We start from the raw sequence: 17,397 nt of genomic DNA, 5'->3' as shown, positions 1-17,397 counted from the left end.
TATATATATATATATAAGCAACGAATTACAACGGTATTATGCCTACATTGTTGCTTGCAGCGTTCCCGGGGGCGAGCTGTTGGAGCGCATAACATCACCCAACTACATATTGACCGAGAGAGACTGCATTATTTTCATGAGGCAGTTATGTGAGGCTGTCCAATACATGCATGACCAAGACATCTTGCACCTTGATCTAAAGCCAGGTAAATTTTGGTTTAGCAGTAAAAAATTGTAGGTTAACACTGGAATGGACGACGATTTTGAAGGATTGATGAAAATGATGATTGGAAAGGAAAAAATGGATTCCAATTGGTATATGTAACTGCTGAATTACGTATACCCACTTCTTTGTGGTTTTTTTGCAGAAATAATTAATGCGTTTTGGGAGCTTTTAAAGCAGATTGGTGTCGAGATCTGATCCAGTGCTCCTTGTTTTTCAGAAAATGTGCTCTGTGTCAACGATAACAGTAACCAAATAAAGCTGATCGACTTCAATCTGTCGCGCCCTCACAAGCCCGGAGATACCACAAAAGTGATGTTTGGCACACCCGAGTTTGTTGCTCCGGAAGTGATTAACTATGAGCCAGTTGACAAGGCCACGGACATGTGGAGCGTTGGTGTGATTGCTTACACTCTGTAAGTTTCTCTACTGTTCACGTTGACAATTTTAAATCTATAAGCACTGCCATTCGCTATTATTTCCCCCGTATTGCTGTATATTAGAATGACTCATTTCCTATTTTTAGAAATTACGTTATAAAAGTGCTTACGTGTTATAAATGTGCTTGTTCTCAAATTGTCACGTGCTGCTTTGTAAACTTCATGAAGAACAAATATATTAGTGTATACTGTTTCACATGTATTATAATATTGACTGCTATTGGACAACAACAAATATTGCTACTATAGCTCTCATCAATTTCGTTTGTAGGCTTTCAGGCTTGTCTCCGTTTGCTGGCGAGACTGACCAAGAAACACTAGAAAATGTCACCAAGGGTGAATGGGACTTTGATGACGAAGCTTTTTCAAACATATCTGAAGAAGGCAAAGACTTCATAACGCATCTTATAGAAAAGGCACAGAGGTTTGTTTTTTAATTATTAGTTCAATAACACTCAAATTTCCACACGGCTGTCATCCGTATACCGTAAATTCCAATTAAGTAGCATGTAAACTAACCATGCACTTAGGCTAGTTGGGCGAGTGGGAGGATGAGAAATGCGTAAGAGGAGTCGGAATAGAAGGAGAATGCGGAGGAATAGGAGGTCGGAGGAAGAGGAGGAAGTGGGAAGGTGTAGTTGGAAACGGATGAGATAGCGGGGCTGTTAGGGGAGCAGGAGGAGGATAAAAATGTGCATAAGGATGGGGAGAACGTGGATAAGGAAGAAGAGGTAGAAGAAGGGGAACAGCATACGACTGACTAGGAGTAAAAACAAGATAATGAGGAGGAAAGGGGAGAGCAAGAGCATCAGAAAAAAAACGACCGATGTTTACGGTAGAACTGAGAACATTGTAGAAATCGGACATCTCACATTACTTTGTTCATTGCCAAGTCGTTTCTCCTAAATTGTGTAATTCACACACAGGAAGAGAATGAGCGCTGAAGAGTGCATAGGACATCCTTGGCTAGCTCAGGATCCAAACAGAGTCAAAGGCACCACAATCGATACAGACAAGCACAAGCGACTACTGGTCCAGAGAAAGTGGCAGGTTAGACAGTTATGCAATCAATGTTGCATGATCATATACATTAATACATGCTATGATGTATGCATGCATGATTGGAAATTGCAAGAGGGCTATGCCTAACGTCGTGATATTAGTTTTAGTGCATCTCTTAACTTATATATACCTTTTCTATTAACAATTCTAATTACATGGTATTTCGACTAAAATTTATCTGGTTGTATCATTTAACAAATGCGATTCCCATTTCAGTGGTTTAACAAAACTAATCTCTTGGCTAACAATACATTAATGTTTTTAACATCACCTGTGCTTTTTAAAATGATTGTGAATTTTTGCATGCCCCTGTCAATGTTTATTTACGTACTTTGTAGAAAGCAGCCAATGCAATGCGTGCGTTGTCGCGCCTTGCCAATCCTTATGGAGGGTGTCAGAACTTTGTCCGAGACCGTGGTAAACCACTTGTCACTGGGAGCATAACACGGAACTACGCATGCGATACTACTCCGCTCAAACCTACAATCTGGACAGTAGAGTTCCTGCCTGGCACGTGTACGAACGAGAGCTTTGGTAGTAAGAGTAAATGGGAGACCGATGCCAATGATGGTTGCAGTACTAACATTAAGGAAGGCGGGGATAAACATAATTCTCCGCATATGAATGCTAAACATTTAGATGTAATAAAAAGACAGGATACTACAGATTCTGTTAATAGCACGCTAGATCCCGATGGACAAGAATCATATGTATCGCCAGATCGTTCCAAGAGTTATTCCAATGACCATGAAAACAATGTAGCTAAAACTGAAGGAGAGTGTGGCAGGACTTGCGAACCGAGGTTAAGTGAAAGCAAACTTAATAGTGACAGCTCAGACAAGAGGTTATATGTGAAAACAGATTTGATCTCCCTTCCCAATAAACATCTGGAATATCACTCACCTTATGCAGATTTAAACGATCGAGATAGCGGTTGCCATCACAGATCCATAAGGATCAACCCGATAATGTGCAATGATGCGTCACCTAACAGTAAAGAAACTAAAATATCCGGACCAATCAGTCGTTTAAACGAGGTGGTGGCGACAATAAACATTGAAAATCAAGTAACATCTCAAACATCTGAGGGGCAAAGCATAAACCAGATAACTTCTAACGGACGCGTTGCAATGAAATACACAGACGAACTACAGTTTAGACTTGACTCTACGGCTGGTAAAAACAAAGACAAAAATATGCCTGCAAATTTAGAAACAGTGAGTGATTCGTGCGTTGTTTTGCCGAAGTGGGACAGTGGTAAATTACCTACAAAGCAATACAACAATTGGAAAAGTGTGTTGCAATCTCATAGGTACGGAAGACAGCTGCTAGTTAATTCACAGGATGGTGGCGAACACAGGAGACGAGTGCGGGCGGATTCCCGTGTAGTTTCCTTTAGAGATCTTTCTTATGTTGAGCAGGATTATGACGGAAAGTTTCTCTCTCCAGTCAACAAATATTTCTCCACGAGTTAAGCTATCCCGCCAAAAAACACAATTGAACATCCAAAACGTATTCACGATAGCCCTGATTATTTCACTCAAAATTACAGCTGAAATTAAGAGGCATATTGCGTGCATAGTAGGTATTAACCAGTATACTATATATATATAGTACTAGCGATGTGTATAGAATTCGGATGAAAAGAATTGTGATTTATTCTCCTGCTACCTACTAGAACCTGACAGTGTACTAATCACTTCAGGCTTTGGTCATCAGTTGCTTGTTGCAGATGAGTTTTGGGATCAGCTAATAACGCGCCACCTTGATTTTCGAAACAATGTACGCACAATCATAGTGGATCCTGTCATATACACTTGGTTAGTCGCTTGCTCGCGGGCTAGTACGACGCCAATGTTACACGAATGTTACACGAAGTAGGCGCACGCGGGACGTTCTGCCTTGGTTTGTTTGGTCAGCGTCGCGTGGCGATTAAAGCTGGGTTTACACTGCCAACTTTGTGTTGGCGAATTGGCGAATTGGACCAACTTCCCAACGCTCTATCAAACGTTCTATGAACTGTGCAGCGCGTTTACACTGACGACTGCGAGTTGGCCAACTCGATCGAGCGGTCAGCGTCGACAGCGAGCGTACGCGTGGGGCGATGGATATAGGCATTATTGCATGTATAAATTCTTGAGGTATCGCACGCACAGGCGCAAAGAACCGTGCACAGTCACATATATAGGGCGGGATGCCACGAAGGCAGTGGATTACTGGAGGGGTTTCCTATTGGATTTGTCCATGCTCGTGATGCTGACCTCCTCCTCATGTGCACGTGCGCGTGTACGTGCGCGCACGCGTGTACCTTCCCCGTGTACAACAGGTGTACGTGAGTGTACGTATCTGCCGTACACAGATGCACATGACCACACGCGTCCGCACATATACACTCCTGCGTGCACGTACACGTATGAGCGCACGTTCAATCGTGCGCGCACATACACGCATTCCCGCACGTACACGCATGCGCGCACGTACACGCATGCGCGCACGTACACACGTGCGCGCACGTACACACGTGCGTGCACATACACGCGTGCGTGCGAGCACGCACGCCTGCGAGCGTGCACATTAGAAGCTCGGCTGCACGTGCTTGGACAAACCCAATGCCCTCCTATCGTGGCAACACCGGCATCCTGACTCTGTGACTGTGCACGAGTCTTTGCGCCTGTGCGTGCCGTACCTCGGCTTTTATGCCACAGAGAGTCGTGTTAGCTTAATTCCTAATTGCCTGTCTCGCAGTGTTGTTATAACAATAATCCGTTAGTTCTATCTGCACGGTGGGCAGGATGTGCCTGTCGTCGTCGTCGTCGTCGTCATCGTCGTCGTTGTTGTTGTTGTTGTTGTTGTTGTTGTTGTTGTTGTTGTTTTTGTTGTGCTGTTTCTTGGCGGCGGCAACGGAGAGGAGAACAGGGGGAAGAGAAGGATGTTGGGGATGCGGATAAGGATCGTATGCGAGGATGCCATGTACGTGCACGCACTGGTTGTTGAGCGACACCTTGTTCTCTGCAACTTCTCTGTGTCCTCGCGAGTTCCTGTGACGTCGGCACCTCGGCGACGTAGCGCCCAAAGTAAATGACGTAGGGACGATGCTCAGCACGCAAAAAAGAGCGTGGTGGCGTGGTGCACATCGCAAATTCTGACCTTACTACTTCGTTGGGGCGGTATTGCCCGCCTCATTCCCATTCCTACCCTATAAGGTATAGCGATTGGGACATCGCCACCTCGGCGACATAACGCCAAAAGTAAATGGCCTAAGGCAGATGTTACGCATTTAAAACAAAGCGTGAATGCCGGACAGTTTGTGCGCATTGCAATTCCTATCACTTTGATTGTGAATTGTGATTCAAAATTTTCACTTTGGTCGCAGCATCCCGCAGCATTTTTCCCTATGCTAATATACATGAACTGACGCTCGCGTCGCTCGTCGCTCGTCGCCGTTGCAAGCCAAGATAAATACCTTCGGTCGATCTTGAGCATGCAATCGACGTTACGTGTGCATTGTAAAATCCCATCTACAACATTCTCTTTGCTCGCAGCATCGCGCTCCGGATTCCGCGTATGCTAATTGACGTAATTGTACATGAAGATGGCGCTCGCGCAACTTTTGCGTTTACACTGCCGATTGTCAGTTGCGAAGTTGCCCTACCAATTCCGGATTCGCAACCAAGAGCACGTTGCAGTGTAAACGAGACTTAACGTCTGCCGCCGTGCGCTGGTGCTTACAGCAGCGTCCGCCGTTCGTTCGTCACGTCGCAGTACGCACATACACAGGCGGGTGCCGTCGCGGTGGTGCGCGCTGCCTCCTTCACACATCGCGCCGGGCTGCGTAGGCGTGTGCGCGTGCATACCATCACGCCCCTGCGCGTGCCGTGCTCGACCGCCCCAGTACTTACAGGCGTGCCGTGCAGTGCATGCGTGCCCTTAACAGCGTCATCCGTATAGCGTGTAGGCTGCCTTACCCACCGCGCTGGGCGTGTGCGGTCGCGTTCACAAGCGTGGCTCGTGCCCTACCCCATGCGCGCTGGCGCTGCGCCTTTGCGCATGGCCATTACACCCACCAGGTTCGCGTGCGTGCGTGCGTCCGCCTAGCACGGCCGTGCTGTGCGCGGTGCTGCGCGCCTTCACCAGCGCGTGAGTGCGCCGTGTGCCCGCGCTCTAACAGCGCTGGTGCTGATGTGTAGGCTGCCTCCTACCAGCGTGGCGTGCGAATTGTGAACGTGCGTTCACCACTCTCTCTGCCCTCGGTTCGCGCTGTTACAGGCACGCGGCGTGCGTCGCCGTGCTCTCACACCCCACAGCCAGGCCTGCGGTGAGTGGTGGTTGCCCTTACGCCACCAGACGCCGCTGCACTGGTGTGCCGGTGACTCTACACCACGCAGGCGTGTGCAGCCGCTGCCCTGTAGTAGCCTCTCGTTTACTCGCCCTGGTATGACTGTGTCTTTCAGATCTCTCTTTCCCTCATGCCGCGCCCTCGCTCTTCACCCAATGTACTCACACTATCTCATGCTTCACTCCACAGCTCATTGACCACCGCGAGCCGCACACGTCGGAACGCAATCTCTGTACGTGCCCAACATCATCGTCAAGTCGACGCCGATGTATTACCCAACTTCTGTCGCTAGCCATACGCTCACGCTACTTCAGCGCGCTCCCGCGCCGTTTGCTGGTGGGCTTCAATCCAATCGGTTTCGCTGCCGTCCCATGTTGTGCGTTTAAGAAGCCTTGCCGGCCCTTCTACTGCTCGTCACGCTTCCCCTGCTCCGCCCTTGCGTACGAGCGTAGGAGCCCCTACCTCTATCACTCACTCACTCGGGCATATACAGTGTTTTACTGCGCTCCCTCCTTCCCCACTCCTCTCCCCACATGTCTGTGGTCGCCGAAACCCTACGTGTCTAGTGCGCCGACCGGAGATTCGTTGCACCCGCGCCCGCCCCACGCCGCCGCCCGCGCCCTTGCCACGGGCGTGGCACCAGCAGCACCGCAACTGTGACTCGCACTCACTTTGCACCTTCTCCCGCGGGGCCTATGCCGAACAATATTACCACCTTATGACAACTGCCTTCAGCGCGCTACCAGTTGTTTGACCCTGTGGTCCATGAGTCCGTCCTATGCGATGCTAATGCGTGCCATGCGTACACGAACTTCTCCGTGTACTACTAGATACTTGCACTCGGAATGGTTTACCTTACCCTCGTAAGTTCTCGCTCTATGCCACACGGTACGTGTCCCATTACCCTGATCATTCTCCCAATCCCAACTTTCCACCTCAGCTCATTTAACTTTGTGCACGACACGCCTTGGTGACAGGAAATGCCATGGCTTTGCAATGCCCTCTTTATCCATGCTATAATCAGCGCCACATGGCGTTCGACTTTAGTGACACAGCGAGTCGTTTTTGTCTACCTCGCCGTACTGTTGATATGCGCTGTCCGCTCGCTTGTAGATCTTAACTACCTCCTCCCAGCCTTCTTCGTACAGTGTGCACGTCTTCCCCACACTTGTACCTTCTACCATCGAACTCCGCCATCGAATGCAATCTTCAACCATTCTGAACCACCCCCCAGCTTCTTACTCCATGGCTTCCTAGTACATGACTCAGCGCATTTCCGAGTTTCTTCCAGCTCCAAGTTGTTTCCCTTAGTGCGCTATCTGCTAATCCTCTCATATCGTACTCCCTCCCGTACATATGCCGCACAATCATCCGCGACCATCTAACATCGACTATTGTCTGTTCTATCCATCAACACCTAGTCTTCCCTGAGCTCTCCTACACCCACGTCGCCGGCGCTCTCTCTACACGAACAATTTAGCAACTTCACGTCTGGTCCATCGGCTACCATCCTCCATGCCAGCCTCTCCCCCTCACTGCGAGCACCTCGCGCACTCCGCCGTCCCAGCCCACCGGCGCACAGGCACTAAAACACACCCACCCGCGCACCTACCCGAGGCTGTCGTTCACGTCTAAGCTGACTCGGTGTATTCGCAAACAGCCTGCTCGCCGCAGAAGCCCCAGCTTGTCGAACAAAGCTGCGCACCTAACGGTAACGCGCAGGCAGGGCCCCCACCCCCCCCCTACCTATTCCAGTAAAGTTGGCGGAATGTCCAGAACCCGTCTAGCATAGAGGTCCTTCCCGCTCGACGGGGAGCAACCTTATGTGCAGCAGGACGGGCGCCACCCGTCTCCTGCGTACACCGTGGAAGATGGACACTGCGCCGGTTGCGTTCTTGACACCGGGGCGGTTAATCGGGGTGACGACAGACCCCTCATGAATGTCCCATCTCAACGTCCTCCTCAGGGCCAGGGACTTGGGTACCCGCTGAGCTCCTCGTCGGCCTAGTATGCTTAACTTGCAGAAATGTGATGAGTTGCTATTAATTATAGCCACCTGTAGATGATTGTCCTCCCCAACACCGTCACAATCAGGTGCATCCACCGTGCCCCGGACTGTCGGCTCCTCGCTAGGCCTATCAGCCCGCTCTACCCAGTTAACTGCCGCTGGGCTACTAGACTCGACCACATGGCGCCATTGCAATCTACCCAGCTGGCTCCGATCTTATACCCGCTCGACCTCCAGTCCTAGGCTGGTTCACCGGCCCCATTACTGCTTCTGATCCGAAGTGAAGTATGTCTCCTACTTATGAGCCGGATACTAAATTGAACTCCTACCTAGCGTTGCAGATGGCACCCATCCCTACTCTGCCGGCTACCTTTCTTTTGAACAAACTACTTCGAATTGCGAACTCTCACACACCGGCCGCCTTTGTCGGCGCGCCCGCTGCATGCAGGCGCCAGTTAAGCCGGGCGCCTACTCGGTCATCCTTCCCCGCATGTGAGGGCGTCGGGCGGCAATTGGCGCGAGGTTGTGCCGCAAACACACCTAGCTTGTGTCAAGTAACAATGTTACCGCCGATCAAACGAGACTTGTCAATCATGTAGCCTCCTTTTGTCAGGCGACCAAGATCGAACAACTCTCCCCACTATCCGCTTATTTGTTACTTGACCACAACAATCCGTTTCTTGTCCACAACAACAACCCGCCCACCCTCTTCCTGCCGGAATACATAGTCGCTGACTGGCTGGAGTACGTTGGGTCCTTGCATGCCCCATGGGCTCACGGCTTATATCGCCCCCAGCGGCCCGCCTTAATGCTAAGCGCTATCCATGTATAGAGATACGCCGCACTCTTAGCTCTGCCAGCTACTATCAGCGCCCGTCTCGACTAAACTGCCGCAGGCTGCCCCCCACCGCCGACCGCGGCCGGCGCCCTCGCGAGCCAGCTTCTACCCTCCGACTCACCGCCCCCGCGCCTGGTAGTCACTAGCTCCCACTCCACGTACTCGAAGCCTAACCCCCCCGCGAGCCACCCCAGCCCGCCCCCCCGCACGTTGCTCTAGACGTCAGGGGCACCACGGTGCGGCCGGAAGCCGCGCGACGGGCTTTCGTCACCAGTCTCGTAGAGCTACAGCCAACCGAGCCCCGCCCCCAACCTGCACACAGCTAGTCCCGGACGATTCTGTGACTGCACGACGAGTCTCTTCGCGTGCCGTTTTGTGTGAGGTTAGCGTCCTCCGCTACTTCGCTAGGCGTATCCACCCATGAACTCTAAGCCAGACTCGTTAGTTGCCCTCTCTCAAAGCGCCGCTTTGGACTGTCCGCCGCCTCACGCATGCTAGTCCTATCGCGATACCTGTTTTACTCCGCCCGCTTAGCAGCGCTGCAGCTCATGTCGCGACTTAAGTTGGACTCACGCGATGCCATGCGCGATCCACGACTGTCAGCAGTTCCTGCACTGACCACGTTAAGACCCGGGCTTCGCCGCCAGTCCTGTGTACCTAGCACAAGCAGATTCTTTTAGCACAGACGAGCAGTTCTGACGCCACGCGGACCAGCCTCCTACTAAAACGAGTGAGCACCGTATGACCCAACATGGCGACGCTTGACAGCCACTACACAATGTAGCTTCGGTAAAATCGTACTCTCACTTTTCGACGCCCTGGAACACGTCTATCAGATACTGTGCGCACACATTTTTTTCATGTGCTTACCGGAATCTCCACTATCATATTTCGAGACAAGCCCCGCGTCTCTTGCTGCCAAGTAAATCCCATCGCCTTGTCACCACCGTGCTCGCAATCGCGCCCCCAGGGGCGTGCTAGGCTGCGCCTTTTATTAATGAAGTGGTATTCTCTCAATGCACTCGTGACCTCACGACCCGCCTGACGGTGCCTTACTCAACGCGCACACATGCCCATCCACCCAGAGTTTCGTACGCCGCGCGCGCATGAATAGACCCTGTTCCCTCTTCTCGCCGCCCGCTCAGCCAGCGCCCGCCGCCCGCGCGTACTTCTCCCGTCGATAGTTAGCCAGCAACCTATGGCTCGCTGCTGGTCGACCCGTGCTCTGTTTATCGGCGATACTTGGGCCGGCCTTGTTTGACGCTCGATATTCAACTCTTGTCCCGGCGACACTAGGTCGCTCCAGGCCGCGCATAGCGAGGCTCCTAAGACCAACCGACCGACCCGGCTTGCACGTAATACGACTGCTCATAGGCTGAGAGTATTGGACTCGCTAACACCCTCTCCCTCCCAAGCCTCAACCGGCGCTCGACCAATCAGTCAGCATCACGACTCACCAGAGGCCGCGTACCGCTTACGAGGGGCCCTGGGACGGCGGCCGAGCCACGCCCCCCACAATTTTCTTGTGCCCCCCCCCCACTGAAACTTGCCATGACTTGATAACCAAAAATCTGAGAGCTAAACAATTGCCGTTAGACGGGGGCTACACTAAGAACAACGTTTACTCTATTAGCTGGCTCAGTGATAATCGATTGAACATTCATTGAAGATAACGCAAGCAGGACACTATGAGAAGCAACTAGTTGCCCGCCTGAGCGGGCACTATTTCTTCCGCGCGAGCATTCGTTTTATAGTCGAATTGTGTTACACGTCCGATCCTACTAGCATTCCCACCTGCGGCGGCCACGACGTAGTCCTCGAAACGGCGGGTTGTGTTTTAGGAATCGAGACGTTGTTGTTACATCGATGCCACTGCAATATAGGGAGTATAAAGGAGCGTATTAAGCCATGAAAGTAGATTGTCATTAGTATGTGATGAACTAATAACATTAATGCTGTTGGTTGGGGGCCTATGCTCTCTATGTTCTTTGGAAGGTAATAGTGCCCTCGCCTAGCGCCGCTCGGGCCACTTCCCTTCCTCTCCCGCAGCCTCGGCTCCGCCCACCCAGTCGCCCGCAGACAGGAGCCTTACTATATACATATGTGCGCTCCCCAGGAACCACATGTACGGGGAGGCCGCCCCAGTTGCCCGCCACCGCCTGAAAAAATCTGAGCTACCGGCGGACTGTACTCGCACCTAAGCCATTTTGGCTATCCGTTTCCATCGGTGCTACTTGGAGCTGCTCACTGATGCAAATTTGTACCTCCTTTATCTGACACCACAGTCGCGAGGTCGCGCGCGGTCCGAGCGCGGCGCTGTCCCCCGGATCCCCCTTCGTTTTCAAACCACCAAACACGGCGAGCACAAGCATCGGACCCACCGCCACCCCGATGGCAACCCCTCAGCTAAGATCGGCTTACCCGGCAGCTCTAAAACACCAAGAAAAAAGCTAAGCGCACGGCGAAAAAAGTGCTTTTATTCTGGCCAGAGCATCTCCTTTTCCGCACAAGTCCCTAGGATCCGCCACCTGCCACCACCTATCAGTAACTGAGCCTGGTTGCCTACCGAGGACTTATTGAGGGCACACATTGCCGCGCTCATCCCCATGCATGGCGCATTAGCCGTTGCGGTAGGAAGCTAATGGGAGATAAGGGCCATATGGCCGAAATGCCCGAAGGCTCTATGAGCTAACCTGAACCGCCCCGTTCCGCCATTCTCCAGTCGTCTCCGCCCGAGAAAAACCGACCCTTTGTCACGAACGCAACGGGCTCCTACTCCGACGCGGGCGAGCGGGGGATGCACTGACTGATAAGTGGGATTCGAGGTGGTGAGCCTGGGAGGGGGAAGTTTACGAGCCATTCTCGCTAGGAGCGGTATGCTCCGCATTGAGCAAGCGGGCTTGGTCGTTGTTTTTACGAGACGCAGCATTCCCTGCCCTCCTCCGACTAACGGCCACCAGCAAATACAATAATTATTCTAGGAACTCGCAGGGCAAGCTAGATCGCTCACACCGATGTCGATAGTAAATAGCCCTGATTCACCGTTACTTTCGTGGTATCTGCTTCCTAAGGTATTAGTCTATCGCTCATCGACCTGATCAGGCACCAACACCGGACTGTCCTCTTTAGCCGCACCAGCTTCCACTGCCACTTGTATCTACATAAAAGTTATCATGAGTTCAGCTATTTGTTAAGTCGCTTTATCCTTTGGGGTATACTTCCTTGTTTATGTAAATTACACAGTATCCCCTGAAACTTATGCCGGGTCACACTTAGATAAATATTATAAATTATCGGTTTTTAATAGATTAGTATCTGTATGACGGAAATTACTATAAGATAAATGTATAAACTTTACAGTTTAAACTGTATAAGCAAGAGTGATTGAAAAAAAACATAATAATATGTATACTCAGGTATATAGCATAGCTATTATGAGTCTTGATAAATATGTACTGAAGTACGCTATGGTCTGTAGTTAGCAAGAACAAGGGCAATCTGCAAGATTTCCGGAGTAATATTAAGCTTATATAGTTACAATCTATAAGTCATAAGCATTTTTCAGCTCACACATCCGCAGATCACCAGCCTGCGACAAGCGATGTTTTCCAATTTTTTTTTTGATGCTTTTGTGTAATTTTGTTTTTGCTATGGAGCGATTTGGTGGGTTCGAAGAAGCGAATGTCATTCGCTTATCGCTCTGTGTATTTTTTACCATGATATAACTATATGATGTGTGTGCCTGTGCGCGCTTGTGCGTGCGGCGAACAGAGAAAAAACCCAGCGAGTGTGTGAGTGTGTTTATACGTGTGTATATATGCAAACTGAGATTTATTTTTTCTGTAATATCATACTTATTACTTACAAGCATATAGAATTTACTTAAAGTTCAGTTTTGTTGTTTAATTGAAATTCTCGTTAACAGAGGGTGCTGATGGCAGGCCGAAAAGACCGTGGGTGTGGAGAAGGAGTAGTATATTCATTCTATTATGTGTAGAGATTAAATGTACATAATTATGTAGATATTTTAAATGCCAATCTAATCTAACTCTAGCTGCGTCTTTTAAATATTGAGTTCAGAACGCCATATTTTAGTTCATTTAATTATTTAATGATTGGTTTACTGTATACATATATGGATATAGGTTGGGAAATTGATGCCATGCAATTGACTTCATTGGTTACCCCCCCTCCCCATCCACCCATAAAGGAAATAACTTCTGAAATTGCTGAAAAGAACCGTGGTTATTTCGTGCTATTATTTTGTGAAATGTTAGAAAATGACGTTTTTAACCCTAGTTAGTGGGGAGTGTATCTGTGCTGCGTGTTGCAGAGAAGCTCGAGCCGTCCGAGGGGCCGCTGATGCCTACAGGTCCACTGCGTGTCACTGTTCTCACCCATGACTCGATCGAAGTCGATTGGCAACCGCCTGTCCTCAAAAAGGGAGCCGAGCCGTCACACTATGTCATTGAATACCGCAATCTTACTTTGAATGAAGAGCCGAAATTCTTGAAGTAAGATGGCGCTACGAGTTACTCAGTGATACAGTGTCGTCACTGTGTGACTCGTCTTTGCATGTGTATATATCAAGACCTCTGTTCTAATTAGACACCACCACTCTCTTGCAGCCTTGAGATTTGACTGGATTGGTTTGGTGTTTGATTTAAAACTAATATTTGTGGTTCAAAAAATTCACGTGTGACTACCACAATTAATGTTGTGTGGATTATTGAATGGTGTGTCATTTAATTAGCTAATTGGGTGATTTAACGACATTCACTACGTATTTTTTAGTTTGTTCACCAATCCAACTGTAATGTTTAAACTGGTGTTACACTATCGTTGTGGAAATCATTGCATCTATTTATTTAAGATGGGTTGACTGTAGAAGTCTTACTGTGTTGTTTGTGTTGTTGTTTTATGTAATGTGTGAGTCTGTGACATATCTAACATAAATATCTAATAAAGTATGAAATTTAGAGTATTATCATGCGTTACATTATGACTAAGTAGTTTTATATACTCATCAAGTAATGCTGCTAACATAGGTCATTGCATAATGAATCTATTAATACAGTTGTTCTGTAATTTAATATTCCCTTATTTAAATATATTTTTCAAAATAAGCTTACTAAAGTAATGGCGCATCCAAATAATTTGGGTAATTTTAGAATTTTGTTTGCATGTATCTAACCAGAAGCACGGCTTGAACAAAGCATTCTTGTAACACAAACTAATGTAATTACTAATAAGCAAGAGTTTAGTGGTCGTTATATGAATAGATGTCTTGCGGATAAGCAGGTTAGTAAAGAGATTATGAAATCCTTCATCCGAACATGAGATTGAAGGCTTCCATCATCTTATCAGGAGTGAATGATAATAGATTATCATGGCTATCATATATAGATTATCATAGATAATATATTATTATTCACTCCTGATCCTATGATATAAAATACTATGAAAACATTCATCCAAGCATGAGATTGAAAGCTTTCATTTATTATTTTCGTGCTTACACAGCGTGCGTGCGTGTGCGTGCTTACACAGCGTGCGTGCGTGTGCGTGCTTACACAGGGCGTGTGCACCGTGCTGCTATAGCTTGTCTTAGTGTATTCTGTAGTGTCTGTGCATTTTTTCATGGGTATTTAAATTACTATATCTCATGTATACTCAGTATTGACAGACGAACACGTGGAACGCATTTGTAGTAAAATTCGAATACGTGAACGCATGTATAATTTTGTTAGAATACGTACGTATTCACGTCCGGTTATGTGGTGGGTTTCCAATCAATGTTCTCGCTCCGTCCACCAAATAGTTTGGTTTAGAAGATTGCACGTTTACTTGTACTGTCGCTATGTCAGACAGCTAGGATATATATATACATATAACATGCTTTATGGCACTTTTAATTTCCCAATGTCTGTTGCGAAAACTACGTGTGAAAATAGTGCGCCACGGAGATTCCGTCAACGCTTTAGGGGTGAAGGAAGAATGTGCATGCACTAATTTCACTTTACGGGGCTATGCCAGAAAAATAATTACACTTTGCAATGCTTAGGTAAGTTGTTTGATGTGGTCATGAGTCGTTATCGCATGCTAATGCGTGCATGTCAAAGACATTTGTGTATATAAAATATTGCTTGATGGTTTATTATCGTAATTTTAGTTATGAACATAGTTATGATTATCATTTCCAAACCAACTTACTATAATTTAATTATTGTGCAAACGCCTGGTGAAGAAATGCATGTTGAATGGCATTTTACTGATATAATAAACGCATGGCATGATTTAGTGAAAGCGAAGTTATTTTGTCCTATGGTTATGTTGTTCTGTGTCGTTTCAGATAATAATAATCTCAAGTTCTTTACAGTGTTAGTTTCCAAAATTGCTCATTTACATCGAATGCAATCGAATTAATCTAAATTTGAACCACCCAGTTTTAACTCATGGTTTATACATGATCAGCCGCATATAGTTTTTAACGTAATTGTTCTCTGTGCTATATTGATAATTCTGCAATATTATCTATAATATGGACCAATACAAATGGAATTAAAATGATATTTTTTATCATCAAATATTTCACTGAGTCTCATTAAGAAGAGAGATTATTAAGAAAATTTTAGCACAATTAATTGGTCCATAGGCTACATTATGCAAAGTTCTATGAACACCTCGCATGCGTACAACACAGCAGCAGGAATACAAAAGCGAATTCACACGACCTTGTTATTAACGTGATTTATTAGGAAAAACAGCTGCTGCAGAAGCCAGAGTTTGTCGAAAAGATGGAGAACACTACTGTAACGGAAGGCAATCGCGCCATATTCACAGTAAAGTTGGGCGGAATTCCAGAACCCTCAGTAGAGTTCTTCCGTGACGGAGAACTTATTGAAGAGGGAGGGCGCCACCAGTTCTTGTACAGTGAAGATGGCACATGCGCGCTGGTTTTGAACCGCGTTACATCGGCTGACGAAGACCAATATGAATGTACAATCTCAAACTCCTTAGGGGAAGCGACTTGCGTCGCTGAGCTCATCGTCGGTATGTATGTTAATTAAAGAAATCGTTATGACTTGTATTAATATTGTAGATGATTGTCTCCCAAGTTCACAATCACAGCCGCACTTAGCTCTAGAAGGTGCGGAGGGCTAGCCTATGCTATAGTTCTAGAGCTAAGCCGCACTCAACTAGTCCGAAATTCCTCTGACGGTCTGACCAATGCCCACACCGACGATTATGGTGGTTTTGGTGTGGGTTAGGTCACATTAATTGCTAGGTATTGCATTAAGCAGAATTCTTTGCTCTCTAAAACAAGACCAACCGCTTGTTAATGTCATGTATTGCGTCCACGAGATGGCGTGACTAGTCTAGAATAAAACAAGTTGAGTGACCGCCAAAATGCCGTGCATGTTTTGTTTGTGAACCTACACAGAAACACTTGAATAGATACACAGAAACACTTGGACAGAGGCCAAGACGTAACACAGAGGCCAAGACATAACAGTTAATACGATCAGGAGATATATGTAAATTTGTTATAATAACCTAGAAATGGGCAAAGAGGGGTCCGCAGGCATCCGGGGGACCGGATCTGATAAATTTTTGCATTCTAGACATCAAAATTACTGCTCAGATGCTCTCAGAATGCACCAATTAAAAAAAAAATCTTCCTCCCCCAAACCCCCCCTAAGTGGCCTCCGGCAGCTTAAAACACCAGAAAAAGTAAGCAGGAAAAAGTGCTCTTTACTTCTTTCTCGACACCTCCTTTTCAACAATCCTGGATCCGCCCCTGCACCATATAGTAACTGAGCTGCGTTGTAGAGACTTAATTTAGAAAACATTGCCGGCTCCATCATGACGGGCATTAGCCGTGCTAGGAAAGATAATGGGAGATAAGGGCATAGGCGATGCCCCCGAAAGTCACCTATGATAACCGAAACGCCGTTCATTCATAAAGTTATCGCGGAAAAACCGAACACTCACGAAGCAACCTTAGCGGCGAGAAGGATGCTGACTGATATGGATTCGAGGTGCCGTGAGGCCTGTGGGAGGGGAAGTTTACGAGCCAATATCTCAGCCTAGGAGTATCGTATTGACAAGAGGTTGGTCTTGTTTTAGAGAGCAAAGAATTCTGCATAGAAAAGAATGCAATACCATAAAATTATTCTAGACTCGCAGGCAAAGTCAGCCCTCGACACTAACGGTTGTCCGATTGCCCGGGACAAGTGAAAGTCTATGTCGGACAAGTTATTATCTTGCCTAGTTGCCCGATCGGACAACTGAAAAGTTCTAGTTGTTTAATATTCTTAACATCCTCTGAGCCAGGTCGCTATCGCACCACATTCTCACTTCAAACGTTTTCAAAGGTCCCTGAAAAAAGCAGCCCGAGACACCCACTGTTACCAGGGTTCGACACTAACGCTAGTCCGTTAGTCCGAGACTAGTAAAAAATCAGAAGGACTAGTAGATTCCCATAGC

At 47.6% G+C, this 17,397-nt stretch overlaps 1 protein-coding gene across 1 annotated transcript in view; it reads left to right on the top strand.

Annotated features, from left to right (window-relative positions):
• The window catches only part of LOC106809207 (titin-like), a gene marked incomplete in the record, with an annotated part of 98,410 nt that overhangs the window by 52,715 nt on the left and 28,298 nt on the right, over positions 1–17,397 (top strand). Inside the window, 5 exon segments of the mRNA XM_014812204.1 lie at positions 61–206; positions 444–639; positions 935–1,087; positions 1,590–1,713; positions 15,666–15,960. Of these exon segments, the coding sequence (XP_014667690.1) occupies positions 61–206; positions 444–639; positions 935–1,087; positions 1,590–1,713; positions 15,666–15,960 (914 nt within the window).

The sequence above is a fragment of the Priapulus caudatus genome, unplaced genomic scaffold, assembly GCF_000485595.1.
Source record: "Priapulus caudatus unplaced genomic scaffold, Priapulus_caudatus-5.0.1 Scaffold337, whole genome shotgun sequence".
NCBI lineage: Eukaryota > Metazoa > Priapulida > Priapulimorpha > Priapulimorphida > Priapulidae > Priapulus > Priapulus caudatus.
Note: the sequence above shows the minus strand (reverse complement) of the source record. Positions and strands in the feature narration are given on the sequence as shown.